At 46.2% G+C, this 15872-nt stretch overlaps 1 protein-coding gene across 1 annotated transcript in view; it reads right to left on the reverse strand.

The window, feature by feature from the left end:
* LOC144511712 (hyaluronidase-4-like) overlaps positions 1–13525 on the reverse strand; it is a 53536-nt gene extending 40011 nt beyond the window's left edge. The window contains exons 1-2 of the mRNA XM_078241938.1: positions 12572–13525; positions 4518–4607 (exon numbers count right to left, since the gene is read on the reverse strand). Of these exons, the coding sequence (XP_078098064.1) occupies positions 4518–4607; positions 12572–13525 (1044 nt within the window). The remainder of the gene's footprint in view (positions 1–4517; positions 4608–12571) is intronic.
* Positions 13526–15872: the final 2347 nt, after the last annotated feature.

Here is a 15872-nt window from a genome sequence, read left to right on the forward strand (position 1 = left end):
AACAGCAGCTCTCCTAACAGAAACCTGCCCCCCCCCCCCCCCCCCCCGGGCCACATACAGCCTCCCCCGCACCCCCCCCCCCCCCCCCCCCCCGGGCCACATACAGCCTCCCCCGCCCCTCACAGACATTGGGGACCCCCTTACCTCCCTCACCCTCTCCGGACCTCCTTGCACATGGCCCCCTCATCACGTGCCCCCCCCCCCGCCTCTTCCTCCAGCCCCTGGCCCCGATTGCTGAGTGACATGGCCCTTCCTCTCCTCTGCCCCTGATCATCACAGAGGCACAAATCCACCTCCCCCCTCCATCAGCACACCTGCAAGTGCTGACTTGGCTTCCCCTCCATGGTAACCAGGCAAACTGCATTAAACTCGCTGGAATGCTCTAACAGGCGGGTGACTCGCCCAAACTGCCTGCAGCTGATCTGCCCTAATAATGATGTGGAGATGCCGGCATTGGACTGGGGTGGGGCACAGTAAGAAGTCTCACAGCACCAGGTTAAAGTCCAACAGGTTTATTTGGAATCACGAGCTTTCGGAGCGCTGCTCCTTCATCAGGTGAGTGGAGAGTTGGGTTTACAAACACGGCTTATATATAGATGAAGACACATAGACGTTAGGTCTATGATGAGGGTTCATGTTGGTTTGTACAACATTAATCTTAACAGAAGTTTTGTCCCTTTTTTATTTATTCATTCATGGAATGTGGATGTTGCTGGCTGGGCCAACATTTATTGCTCAACCGACTATAATTAAGAGTCAACCACATTGCTGTGGGTCTGGAATCACCTGTAGGTCAGACCAGGTAAGGACGACAGATTTGCTTCCCTAAAGGGCATTAGTTTTTATGAGAAATTGGCAATGGTTTCATGGTCATCATTCGACTTTTAATTCCAGATTTTTGTTGAATTCAAATTTCAACATCTGCCGTGGTGGAATTCAAACTCGGGCCCCCAGAACATTACAAAGAACAAAGAGAACAAAGAAAAGTACAGCACAGGAACAGGCCCTTCAGCCCTCCAAGCCTGTGCTGATCATGATGCTCTAACTAAAAAAAAACTTCTGTCCTTACTCGGTCCGTATCCCTCTATTCCCTCCCTATTCATGTACCCATCCAGATGCTTCTTAAATGTTGCTAATGTGCCTGTTTCCATCAACTCCTGTGGCAGCACGTTCCAGGTACCCACCACTCTCTGCAGGAAAATCCTCTCACACATATCTCCCTTGAACTTTCCTCCTCTCACCTTGAACCTGTGGCCCCTTGTAATTGACACTTCCACCCTAGGAAAAAGCCTCTGACTTTCCACTCTGTCTATGCTGCTCATAATTTTGTAGACCTCTATCAGGTCTCCCCTCAGCCTCCATCTTTCCAGTGAAAACAATCCTAGTTTATTCAACCTCTCCTCATAGTCAACACCCTTGAGACCAGGCAACATCCTGGTGAACCTTCTTTGCACTCTCTCCAAAGCTCCCCTGTCCTTCTGGTAGTGTGGTGACCAGAACTGCACGCAATACTCCAAATGCGGCCAAACCAAGGTTTTATATAGCTGCAACATGATTTCCCAATTCTTGTACTCAATGCCCTGGCTGATGAGGGCAGGCATGTCATATGCCTTCTTAATCACCTTAGCCACCTCTGTTGCCACTTTTAAGGAACTGTGGACCTGCACGCCCAGATCCCTCTGTAAGTTAATGCCCCAAGGGTTCTGCCATTTACAGTATAATTCATTCCTAAATTTGATCCTCCAAAATACATCACCTCGCATTTGTCCAGATTAAACTCCATCTGCTCTTTCTGTACCCAAGTCTCCAATCTATCTATATCCTGTTGTATTCCCTGACAATCCTTGACACAGGTCCACCAAGCTTCATGTCATCCGCAAACTTACCAATCCGACCACCCACATTTTCCTCCAGATTATTTACAAATACTACAAACAACAGAGGTCCCAGCACTGGTCTCTGCAGGACATCATTAGCTACAGAACTCCATTCTGAAAAACATCCTTCCACCGCTACTTCTGTCTTCTATAACCAAGCCAATTCTGCATTCATTTAGCCAGCCCATCCTGAATCCTATGTGATTTCAGTTTTTGTACCAGTCTGCCATGTGTGATCTTGTCAAACACCTTACTAAAGTTCATATAATCTACATCTACAGCTCTTCCCTCATCAATTTTCTTTGTCACCTCTTCAAAAAACTCAACCAAGTTGGTGAGACATGACCTTCCCCGCACAAAACCATGCTGCCTGTCACTAACTAGTCCATTTTCCTCCAATGTGCATATATCCTGTCCCTCAGTATCTTCTCCAACAGCTTCCCCACCACTGAAGTCAGGTTTACCAGCCTATAATTTCCTGGATTATCCCTGCTTCCTTTCTAAACAAGGGATCAACATTGGCTATTCTCCAGTCCTCTGGAACTGTGCCTGTGGTCGAAGAGGATGTGAAGATATCTGTTAAGGCTCCAGCTATTTCTCCCCCTGCTTCCCGCAGCAACCTGGGATAGATCCCATCCGGCCCTGGGGACTTGTCTCCCTTAGTGCAATTTAGGATGCTCAACACTTCCTCCTTTGATATATTGATGTTTTCTAGAGTGTTCACACACCTATCCCTGACCTCAACATTGATCATGTCCTTCTCCTTGTTGAATACCGATACAAAGTACTCATTAAGGATTTCACCCACTTTCTGTGGTTCCATGCATAACTTCCCTCCATTGTCCTTGAGTGGGCCTACTCTTTCTCTTGCTACCGTCTTGCTCTAATATATGCAATAAAACCTTGGGATTCTCCTTGACCCTGTTTAGTAAAGACATTTCATGGTCCCTTTTAGCCCTCCTAATTCCATGTTTAAGTTCCTTTCTACTTACACTGTACTCCTCAAGGGCTTTGGTAGTTTTTAGATGCCTAGACCTATTATAGGCTTCCTTTTTCCTTTTGACTAAGCTTACAATTTCCCTTGTCATCCACGGTTCTCGAAACCTGCCAATTCTATCCTTCATTTTTGCGGGGACATGCCTGTCCTGCTCTTCAATCACCTGGCCTTTGAAAGCATCCTACCTGCCGGACGTGGATTTGCTCTCAAATAGCCACCCCCAAGCCACGTTGCCCAGTTCCTGTCTAATTTGGATGTAACTGGCCCGCACCCAATTAAGCGCCCTCACCTGAGGGCCACTCTTGTCCTTATCCACGGCTACCCAAAATCTTATGGAATTATGGTCACTAAGCCCAAAATGCTCCCCCACTGAAACATCGATCACCTGGCCCAACTCATTCCCCAGTACCAAGTCTACCATGGCTCCCTCCCTGGTTGGATTGTCAACATACTGTACCAAAAAGCCCTCCTGGACACAGCTAACAAATTTCTCTCCATTCGAGCCCCTGGTTGTAAGGGATTCCCAGTCAATATGGGGGAAGTTCATATAATCCATAGAATCCCTACAGTGCAGAAGGAGGCCATTCGGCCCATCGTGTCTGCATTGATCGCAATCTCACCCAGCCCCTGTTCCTGTAACCCTTCATATTTACCCTGATAATCCCCCTGACACTAGGGTTAATTTAGCATAGCCAATCAACCTAACCCGCACATCTTTGGATTGTGGGAGGAAACCAGAGTACCCGGAGGAAACCCACGTAGACACGGGGAGAATGTGCAAGCTCCACACAGACAGTGACCTGAGGCCGGAATTGAACCTGGGTCCCTGGCGCTGTGAGGCAGCAGTGCTAACCAGTTAAAGTTAAAGTCACCCATCACAACTACCCTGCTTTTTTCACACCTTTTCAGTATTTGATTACACGACTGCTCCTCTGTCTCCAGCGGGCTGTTGGGAGGTCTACAGTACACTCTCAACATTGCAATTTTACCCTTCTTACTCCTGAACTCCACCCATAATGTCTCACTGCAAGATCCCTCCAATGTATCCTCCCTCAACATAGCTAGGATCTGCTTCCTAATCAGCAGTTCAACTCCCCCTCTCTTTGGTTTCCCCCTCTGTCCCATCTAAAACAATGATATCCCGGAATGTTAAGCTGCCAGTCCTGTCCCTCCTTTAACCATGTCTCCGTAATTGCAATCATAATTCCATGCAGTAATCCAGGCTCTCAGTTAATCTGTCTTACCTGTTATACTCCTTGCATTGAAGCAAACGCACTCCAGACCTACAGTCCCGCTGAGTCCTACGGGCGCACAATGATAATACCATTACACCACTGCCTGCCCCTGAAAGAACCAGCACAGACTCGATGGGCCGAGTGACCTCCTTCTATGAGTGAATGTTCGGCACACTCTGACCACCAGGGTATTTTTCCATGACTACCATACAAATTTCAGACTTACTCACCCAGTGTTATTGAGCCATAGTGGGTCGCTTCCGTTTAGTTGACTGTTTACAGGTGAAGAGGTTAATGTAATCACAAATTTCCATTCACTTTGGCATGACTACATAAAAGGATACAACTATGACCATCCTCTTAGCAATATGGATCATGAAAAATGAAAAACTTGGAAGAAAATCTTACTTTATTTTGAGTTCTGTTTGAGCTTTCCCAAACAATGATCCCAGCTGCTCCAAGAGATGCACTTTCTCCAATGGTACTTACAAGATCGGCCTGGGGAAGATTTCATGAAGTTAATTCTTAATATGAAGAGACCCGTTACGGAAAATCTTTACTAAGTCAATTTGGCAAAGGCTTCTAAACTGTTTAAGTAAAAACAAATGAGTTTCCAAGTCGTAACTTACAAAGTCTATGTTGTGTTTTGATCGCCTTGCCACCACAAAGATATGCCGTGACTTCAATCGCAACAGGCAGCTTTAACCGGGGAACCCGCATAAACCAAAAGAATTCCTATTTGCCCCTACAAAAACCCTTTGACTGCCTAACAACCAATCCAATAAAAGTAGTGATTGCACGTTGGTTTCTCCCCAGGCTACAGAGTTTACAGATGCAGCATAGAAAGCATTCTTTCCGCTTGTATCACAGCTTGGTATGGCTCCTGCCCTGCCCAAGACTGCAAGAAACTACAAAGGATCATGAATGAAGCCCAGTCCATCACCCAAACCAGCCTCCCATCCATTGACTCTGTCGACACTTCCTGCTGCCTTGGAAAAGCAGCCAGCATAATTAAGGACCCCACGCACCCCGGACATACTCTCTTCCACCTTTTTCCATCAGGAAAAGGATACAAAGGTCTGAAGTAATGTACCAACCGACTCAAGAATTGCTTCTTCCCTGCTTTCATCAGACTTTTGAATGGACCTACCTCGCACTAAGTTGATCTTTCTCTACATCCTAGCTATGATTGTAACACCACATTCTGCACTCTCTCCTTTCCTTCTCTATGAATGGTATGCTTTGTCTGTATGGCATGCAAGAAACAATACTTTTCACTGTATACTAATACATGTGACAATAATAAATCAAATCAAATCAAAAAGACTGACAAGCCAGTGAAGTACTGAGGAAGCACTGCACTGTCAGAGGTGCTTTTTTTTGGAGGTGACATTAAACCGAGGCCTCATCTGTCCTGTTTGGGTGAATATAAAAGGTCCCATGATACTATTTTGTAGAAGTTCTCCCTGGTTCCCTGACCAATTGGGTGGCACAGTAGTTAGCAGTGCTGCCTCACAGCGCCAGGGACCTGGGTTCGATTCCCAGCTTGGGCCACTGTCTGTGTGGAGTCTGCACGTTCTCCCCATGTCTGCGTGGGTTTCCTCCGGGTGCTCCGGTTTCCTCCCACAGTCTGAAAGACGTGCAGGTTAGATGCATTGGCCATGCTAAATTCTCCCTCAGTGTACCCGAACAGGCGCCAGAGTGTGGCGATTAGGGGATTTTCACAGTAATTCCATTGCAGTGTTAATGTAAGCCTACTTGTGACACTAATGCTTAAACTTAAACAATATTTATCCTTCATTCAACATCACTACAAGCAGAATATCTGGTCACAATCACATTGTTGTTTGTGGGAGTTTCCTGGGTGCATTTTGTTGTCAAGTTTTCCACATTACAGTGGTGGCTACACGTTGAAAAGTATTTCACTAGCTGTAAAGCACATTGAGACATCTGGTGAACCCTTCTTTCTCTTTCGCAATAGGAATTTAAACATGCTGTCGACATGTCATGATTGAAAACAGCATTCTAGTCCTACTCATTCCACAGCCATTTGTACCAAATCAGACTACATTCCAACCATTAGCCGGTTATAAAACCTGCACTTTGCATGCATTGGAAAGAGTCAAACAGAGAATACAGGGCGGCACAGTGGTTAGCACTGCTGCCTCACAGTGCCACGGGTCCAGGTTCAATTCCGGCCTTGGATCACTATCTGTGTGGAGTTTGCACTTTCTTCCCGTGGCTGCGTGAGTTTCCTCCGGGTGCTCCAGTTTCCTCCCACACTCCAAAGATGTGCGTGTTAGGTGGATTCGCCATAATAAATTGCTCCTTAGTGTCAGAGGGATTAGCAGGGTAAATAAGTGGGGTTGCAGGAATAGGACCTGGGTGGAATTGTGGCTGAATGGCCTCCTTCTGTGCTGTAGGGATTCTATGATTCTATAAAGAGTGACAGACTACTCCATGTAGAGTCTCAAGCAGATAAACTGCAAAGAAAAATTCAAGAAGTTCAAGCCTTGCGAATTAGGGAGAGGCAACTAAAGAGTGGAACTCAATGGGTGAATTTTCCCATTCCACCCGCCACGGGAATCGTAGCGGGTGAGGGGAGGACCATAGAAAGGTCTGTTGACCTCGGGTGGGATTCTGTGGTTTCAGGGCGAGGGCGGCTGGAAAATCCCGCCCAATGTATCAAAAAATATTTAATGGAATGGTTACAGGGCACCCAGAGTCTATAAGACCGTAAGATATAGGTGCAGAATTAGGCCATTCAGCCCATCGAGTCCATTCCGCCATTCAATCATGGCTGATAAGTTTCTCAACCCCATTTTCCTGCCTTTTCCCGTAACCTTTGATCTCTTTACCAATCAAGAACCTATCTATCCTTGTCTTAAATACACTCAATGACCTGGACTCCATAACCTTCTGTGGCAATGACTTCCATGGATTCACCACCTTCTGGCTGAAAGAATTCCTCCTCATCTCGGTTCTAAAGGGTTGTCCCTTTACTCTGAGTCTGTGCCCTCGGATCCTAGTCTCTCCTACTAATGGATACATCTTCCCCACATCCACTCTATCCAGGCCTTTCAGTATTCTGTAAGTTTCAATGAGATCCCCCCCTCGCCCTTTTAAACATCATTGAGTAGAGACCCAGAGCCCTCAGACGCTCCTCATACGTCAAACCTTTCATTCCTGGAACCATTTCGTGAACCTCCTCTGGACCTTCTCCAAGGCCAGCACATCCTTCCTTAGATATGGAGCCCAAAGATGCTCACAATATTCCAAATGTGGTCTGACCAGAGTCTTGTAAAGCCTCAGCAGCACATCCCGGCTTTTGTGTTCTAAGTTCTCAAACCATAGTATGGTCATGTGAACAAAGAATCTGAATTACTCTGGCTGGCAACATACAATTTTACCTGCATGTTGCAGTCTGGAGTTATGGATAGTGACGGTAGGGGCCCAAAGTCCTTTCCAGCACATCCAAAGATGTGCAGGTTAGGTTGACTGGCCGTGCTAAATTGCCCCTCAGTGTCCCAAGTTGTATAGATTGGGGGAATTATCATAGAATCCCGAGAATCATAGAATCCTTACAGTGCTGAAGGAGGCCATTTGGCCCATCGACCATGATCCCACCCAGGCCCTATTCCCGTAACCCCACATATTTACCCTGCTAATCCCCCTGACACTCAGGGTCAATTTAGAATGGCCAATCCACCTAACCTGCACATCTTTGGACTTTGGAATTAACAGGGTAAATCAGTGGGGTTGTGCGGTCAAGGGACTGGGTAAGATGCGGTGTTGGAGAGTCAGTGCAGAATCCAATGGGCCGAACGGCCTCCTTCTGCACTGTTGGGATTCTATGATCGTGTGGTTGACCGGGAATCACTCTCACTCTGTCTTCGATACTTGTTGAAAGGATTCGCAGGCTGATATTAAGCCTCTTTGGCTGCTTGAGAAACCTTGGCCATTGAGTTCTGAAGTGGGAGGCAGGTCAGCCACTTATAGCTCCACCAGACCTCCCTATTCAGTGAAGTAGATAAGATAAATGCACAATATTACTTAAAAGTAAGCCAGAGAAGCAGGGACAAACGGATAACAGAAAACAAAATACTTATGGAGTGCTAAATGTTTGGAATAAACTTGGAATAACACAGGAAAAATCATTAAGAGCGTTTGAATGTGAAGGAAATGAGTTAATGTGCTCGAGGGATGAACTTTGATGGATTTCTCTTGTACCAGGGTTTGTTCGATCTTTTATAATCGCCAGGCAAACAAACGGTCCCTGATTATCTCACGGAGAAAAGGTTGACAGCACTGACTGGAAAAAAAAAGCACATCCCAACGATACGATTCTAAGAACTAAGGGTTCAGCTTTGTTGGCATGGCAACTGTGGTTGAAGTTGTTAAGTGTTTCCACACTGGAATAATGTTTGCCAACTGGCTGGCGCAGTTCATCAAAAGGATGTCGGTAACTGGGTTCAGCGCCAGCCAACGCTGGAACTCAGACCTCAGACCACAGTATGGTAATATGAACAATAACTTGCAGAGTGGGTGGGTGGTCAGGGAATGGGCATCGGGAAGGGAAGAGGTGAAAATAAAAGGGTCGATCTCATAGTAACGCACCGCCTGAGGGATCCTGCAAACTGATTGCACAGAGCAGTAAGGCTGCCTCATCAAATCAAAAACCTCTGCGATATAAACCCAAAGGAGAGAGTTTTACTTTCCTCACACAGTATGGTAAAGTATTTGATACTGCCTTTTCTGGTGTTCTTCCTGAATTCTAAGTATTGTATGTCTGGACTATTAACTGTTACCAGGTGCAGCTCCTTAAAGTAAAGTTTATTTATTAGTCACAAGTAGGCTGACATTAACATTGCAATGGACTTACTGTGAAAATCCCCGAGTTGCCACACTCCAGTGCCTGTTCGGGTGCACTGAGGGAGAGTTTAGCATGACTAATGCACCTAACCAGCACATCTTTCAGACTGTGGGAGGAAACTGGAGCATCCGGAGAAAACCCACACAGAAGAATGCGTAGACTCTGCACAGACAGTGACCCAAGCTGGGAATTGAACCCGGGTCCCTGGCACTGTGAGGCAGCAATGCTAACCACTGTGCCACCGTGCCATTGGTATTGTCAATGTAGTGTAACAAGGTAAGGCTTGAACTCCGATCCGTGAACTAACACAGTTTAATTAACAGAACAACCATATACATTACAGAGCAAGAAAAAGGGTCTTAAACTCCACAGGCCCAAATCTCCGACTGCTGGGACAAGTCCAGGCAAGTCTAAATGAGCCCCAATTCAGCTCTCCATTGGATCAGTGGTTCACACGAAACTTTCATGGAAATGCCTCTGAAAGGGCTATGACACCACAGTCAAACACTAGATTCAGCCCTTCAATAGGAACATAGGAATTAGGAGCAGAAGTAGGCAATTCAGCTCTTCCAGTCTGCTCCGCCATTTAATCAGATCATGGCTGATCTCTCCCTGGTCTCAAATCCACCTCCCCACCTGTTCCCCATATTCCTTTCACCCATTTTTAAAATCAGAAATATGTCTAGCTCCTTCTTGAAACCTTCCATCGATTCAGACTCCACTGCGCTATGGGGCAGCGAGTTCCACAAATTCACCACCCTCTGCGAGAAGTAGTTCCTCCTCATCTCAGTTTTAAATCTACTGCCTCTCAACCTATACGTGTGACCTCTTGTTCTAGATTGCCCCATAAGGGGAAACGCTTGGTCTAACTTTACTTTATCAATCCCTTTTAGTATTTTATACACCTCAATGTTAATTACATTTATTAATTGAGGGTTTAATCGCATTGAGGTGATGGACATCAACTGGGATTCACATGTGCCCCTACTGAGCAGACTGAACATGTGGTGACTGGGTTTTGGAGGTGCATGTTTTTAATGGCTCTGGAAGCGGGGGAAGGGGGGTGAGGGATGGGAAGGGGGAAGGGATGGGGGGAAAGGGGGTAAGGGGGGAATTGGGGGGAAAGGGGAAAAGGGGAAAGGGGGGAATTGGGGGGAAGGGGAAAGGAGGGAAGGGGGGTAAGGGGGGAAAGGGGGGGTAAGGGGGGAATTGGGGGGAAAGGGGGAAAGGGGAAAGGGGGGAAGGGGGAAAGGGGGAAAGGGGGAAGAGGGGAAGGGGGGAGGGGGAAGGGGGAAGAGGGGAAGGGGGAGGGGGAAGGGGGAAGGGGAGATGGCTCTGTAAAGAAGAGTTTATGAATGGAGAGACTGAATGCCAGCATTATTCCTTCACCACCTGCCTTTCTGGACTGAAATATTCTGCACTGTCAAATGCCAGAAGAATACCAGTCAAATACAAGTCCTTTGGCAGTGCCAGTTACCTGCTCCTGACACAGGACACTTCCACTATATAGAGCTACCCTTGGCTGCCCCTGGCTGCCCACTGTAATCCTTGGCACTGTCAATCACTAACTGTTACGTTGCTACCATTGCTAAGTGTTACTGTCCTTTGCCCTGGCACTGTGCAGTGGCATCAAAAAGCAAGTAGAGTACAAATGAAATCTCACCACAGTTCATGGAAGATGACCTTAGATGTAATTGAAAATTATACAAATAATACATCACACTGCCCGGGTTTACTGCTAGATCCCAGCTGACCAATAATGAGAAAACCGCAGCCTGAGAGCCTGTTTGTTTTGGCATTCAGTTCCTATATTATTATATCTGAAATGGGTTGCCACTACTAGTTTTATTTATCCTTCCCTTTCCATAGTTTTATTTCTGCCATGCACGACTTCCTGCCCAAGGTAGGGATCTCGGAGTTGCTGATAATTGTACTTCACTCCCTGGTAAGAGACAAGAAGAAGAGGAGGGACTGAATTCCCCTGTCTACTGGGGAATAAACAAGGATCAAGGATTCATTGAATGACTGCCGCATTTTACCTTGTTAAAATCTCTCTCCAACTTTCTCTCATTCATTCTCAGCATGTGATCATCATTGGCAAGGCATGGTGGCACAGTGGTTAGCACTGCTGCCTCACAGCGCCAGGGACCAACGAGGTCCATGAGGTTGGCCTCTTGGAGTATGAGCTCCCTGATTGAGGTAATGGTTGCCTAACCAATCAGGGAGCCTCACCTGTATATATTCTGAGGAATGTCAGGGCTAGTGATCTTCCGAATTCTGACTTAGGAGTGGAATTGAGTTTGTAAATAGTTGGTGCAGACTCGATGGGCTGAATGGCCTCCTTCTGCACTGTGCAATTCTAAGATATTCCTCCATCTTTCCCCCATGGCAGGATTTGAATTCAAGTCTCTGGAGTATCACTTCAGGCTCTGAATTATGAATCCAGTAACGTTACCACTATTCTATTGCTCCCTAATCCAATTATAGAGTCATAGAGGTTTACAGCATGGAAACAGGCCCTTCGGCCCAACTTGTCCATGCCGCCCCTTTTTTTAACCCCTAAGCTCGTCTCACGTTTGGCCCATATCCCTCTATACCCATCTTACCCATGTAACTATCTAATTGGTTTTTAAAAGGCAACATTGTACCCGCCTCTACTACTGCCTCTGGCAGCTCATTTCAGACACTCACCACCCACTGTGTGAAAACAATTGGCCCTCTGGACCCTTTCGTATCTCTCCTCTCTCACCTTAAACCTATGCCCTCTTTCTTAAAACCTTACTCTTTGACTAAGCCTTTGGTTACCTGCCCCAATATTTCCTTTATCTCAGTGTTAACTTTCAACCGATTGCACTTCCTTGAAACCTTTCCACATTAAAAGGTGTCACGTAAATGCAACTCATTGTCATTTTACATCAGGCACCATACAACCTCACCAACTGGCTTCATGAAGCTTGATGTGGAGATCATAGAATCATAGAAACCCTACAGTGTAGAAAGAGGCCATTCGGCCCATCGAGTCTACACTGACCACAATCCCACCCAGGCCCTACTCCCATATCCCTACATATTTACCCGCTAATCCCTCTAACCTACGCATCTCAAGACACTAAGGGGCAATTTTAGCATAGCCAATCAACCTAACCCGCACATCTTTGGACTGTGGGAGGAAACCGGAGCACCCGGAGGAAACCCACGCAGACACGAGGAGAATGTGCAAACTCCACACAGACAGTGACCCAAGCCGGGAATCGAACCCAGGTCCAGATGCCGGTGTTGGACTGGGGTAAGCACAGTAAGAAGTCTCACAACACCAGGTTAAAGTCCAACAGGTTTATTTGGTAGCAAATACCATAAGCTACATGTAACTTGATTTCTGTGTCTCTGTGCACTGTTGGAGAACAGATTTCCACTCCATCTGACGAAGGGGCAGCGCTCCGAAAGCTTATGGTATTTGCTACCAAATAAACCTGTTGGACTTTAACCTGGTGTTGTGAGACTTCTTACTGTTCATGAAGCTTGCCATTAAATTCTGCTCCCGATTTGTTGTTAGCTTCTGACATTAGCTCACCCTTTATCTTCTTCTTACCTCAGAGAGGGTTTCATTCATCGAGTTACGGTAGAGTATTCTGGTGTAGGGATAGACCGGGAGAGAATAGTTCTCCTTGGAAAGTGTTGCCACCCTCATCGCCTCCTGGACACGGTTCTGTACAAACAGCTTTGCGTTGTCGGAAGACTTGAATATTCTAGACAGATAAATGCTTGGGTAGAGGGCCGTGCTTTCTTGCCATAACCAGAGCAGTTCATTGTTCCGTGATATTGCCCGTGGTGGGCAAATCCCTGTGTAGGTTCCATTCCTATTCTTGTGCAAATAGTTGTAACAATTGGGGAACAAGTAATATCCCCACAACTGTTTTGGCCTTAATTTCTTTCCCAGCTGCAGGGACCTTAATAGAAATTCTTTCGCAGATTCTTCAAATTGTGCCATGGCAATTGTGGCTGCTCTTCGCCAAGTTAAGGAAAGGTCCTTCTGCTGAACTAACTCAATGGACTGGCGTTGGTAGATTAACTTGTGGTGCCAGTTTCGGCTCCAGATGGGCCTCCAGTGTTCCCAGTCAATAACCGCTAACCCACTGGACTTGTTGGACGGGATTAAGTCCTGGATATCCTGCTCAGCCTTTTGCAAGTGCTCATGCATCTTAACCTGCTGCGGGATGCCACCATCCATCTCCTGCCCCGTCGTCTCATCATAGTGAGGGTAGTAACCGAACATATGGTGGAAGAAGATCCGAACATCCTGCTGAAACAGGCTTCTCCGCGTGGTCGATACGATTGGAAAAGACGTCAGGTTAAAAGCCAGCCCAAACTTCCTTGTGCACATCTCCGTCGGTGCATTCCACACCGCGAGGAATGGGAAGTCCTCTCTGAGTGGAAGTGCAGTCTGAAGTTGGGGCTGGCTGAAACAAAACGAGAGGTGCCAAAAAGTGACCAAGCCGTAAGTGCAGCCGCTGAAACCTCGGAAAAGGTTGAATGGGTCCATCATGGGAATGTTTACTTGCAGCTCCTAAAGAAAAAGTAGGCAGAAACAAAAATAGATGGTTTGAAAATGTACACATTAAACCCCATTTGAAATGTAAAACCAGGCATTATTGTGTAGCAAATTGCCCCTTATTGCCAAGCCTGATATACCAACAAAAGAATGTAATCTCCCAGTTGGTCAAATGAGAGGTTGAGTAGTAGGAACTGCAAAATACACTGTGGGCACATGTACTCGTATTAAACTTTCGTGCGTTCCATTCAATAGTTGCCTTGGAGAAAGAACATGCAATAATTTGGCCTGAGTGCATTAATGGTTCGTATTAATAGTCCCAACGGGGACTGCACTTCAGAAAGTTTCTGGGACATCTTGAGATGATAGAATGTGCTGTATAAATACAAATCATAGAATCCTACAGTACAGGAGGAGGCCATTCAGCCCATCAAGCCTGCCTGTTCTATGTTTATATAGGAAGAACCTCAAGTCTTTCAGCACGACAGAAACAGAAGCTAATAGAATGATAATAATTATGACAAAAAAAAGTTGCATTTCATTGCTAGTTGTCGCACTTACTGTGTACAAACTGGTTGGTGGACTTGTGGACTTATGGACATTCCAAATGTGCTATGTTAATGCAAACTTTTTATTCCTTTATATATATATATATGTATATATATAAAGGAATAAAAAGTTTGCATTAACATAGCACATTTGGAATGTCCATAAGTCCACAAGTCCATCTTCCACATACCTGCATTCTCCCAAACGTAACTGCAGAGATTTCAGGCAATATAGACCTGATTCCTATCTTTACTATATACATGTATGGCATTACTTTGGTTGCAGCATGTAAAGTTGTTCTGGAAAATTGTGCTTGCTCTTCCTGTATGTGCAATGCCTCATCACTACTCTCTGCTCAGGTGTTGAAGAGTCCAATTTTACACAGGGTTGTGGACTGAGCCAAGGTTGGAGTCAGGTCCCAAGGCTGATGTTTTGTCAATCAATGGAATAGAAGTCAGATGAGTTCGACAAAAGGGAGGACATTTACCCGATTACTGCCTGTACTTAGATGACATGAGATAGAGTTAGAGACGATTGCCGGATTTTTATCGCCTCGCCCGCCCGAGGCCAACGGAGAATGCCGTTCTGCGAGCCTCGCCCATCCCAGAATCGGGGCGGGCGTGCCGGTAAAATTCCAGCGGATGTCAACACAGTGAGCTGGCAGCAATGATGAAGAGTGTGTTGGGTGGCACATTTGGAGGGGGCAATAAAGACAAGTTCAGTGGAGCTGGGATGACAGTATGAATATAAGATAAAGAAATTAAATTAGGTTATGCCTGAGGTATGTTGAAAGTTATAGGTAAGAGATGGGTTGCTGGTCAAGCTTTTTATTGCATTCTGTCAGGGGCTGTGAGAAAGGTGTTGGAAGAGTGTCCTCGTGTATTGGACCGAGATTCATATCTAGGATTCATATCTAGGCATGGACAAGTTGGGCCGAAGGGCCTGTTTCCATGCTGTAAACCTCTATGTAAACCTTTATGATTGGCTTGAGCAAAGGGAGGTAAGAAATGCATGAAAGAGGAAATTGAATATCTTTTAGATACAGCTTCAGCAATGGAGGAGATCCGAGAAATTGGGGGCATGATTAGCACTGCTGCCTCACAGCTCCAGTGACCTGGGTTCGATTCCTGGCTTGGGTCACTGTCTGTGCAGAGTTTGCACATTCTCTCCGTGTCTGCGTGGGTTTCCTCCGGGTGCTCCGGTTTCCTCCCACAGTCCAAAGATGTGCAGGTTAGGTGCATTGGTCATGCTAAATTGCCCCTTAGTGTCCCGAGATGTGTAAATTAGAGGGATTTGCAGGGTAATATGTGGGGTTATGGGGATAGGGCCTAGGTGGGATTGTTGTCAGTACAGACTTGATGGGCTGAATGGCCTCTTTCTGCACTGTAGGGTTTCTATGATTCTATAAAGTTATTGGGAGCAAGGCCGAGAATTTGTTTTGTGCCAGTTTGGCTGGATATCTAGACTGCAGGTTCGAAGGGATCTGCACTGTTGGCTTGATGGGGTCTGGACTACGGGTTTAAAGGTGTACTTCACTCCACTTGCCCTTGCTTTATGTGCGTATCGCTTTAGTAATACCAAGAGGAAAAAAAATGGATAGTAACCAGCAGAATGTGGCAACCCTGCAAATAGGCAACGGTTAGCAAAATGTCTTGTGGGCCACACTTGGAACCCAGATGGGCCATGTGTGTTGCCCACCACAGCTCCACATAGAACTATCTCTCAGCGTACTCTGCTGTCACCTGATTGTACATCACTGATGATCATAGAATCATAGAAACCCAGTGCAGAA

Source organism: Mustelus asterias, chromosome 25 (genome assembly GCF_964213995.1).
Source record: "Mustelus asterias chromosome 25, sMusAst1.hap1.1, whole genome shotgun sequence".
Taxonomy (NCBI): domain Eukaryota; kingdom Metazoa; phylum Chordata; class Chondrichthyes; order Carcharhiniformes; family Triakidae; genus Mustelus; species Mustelus asterias.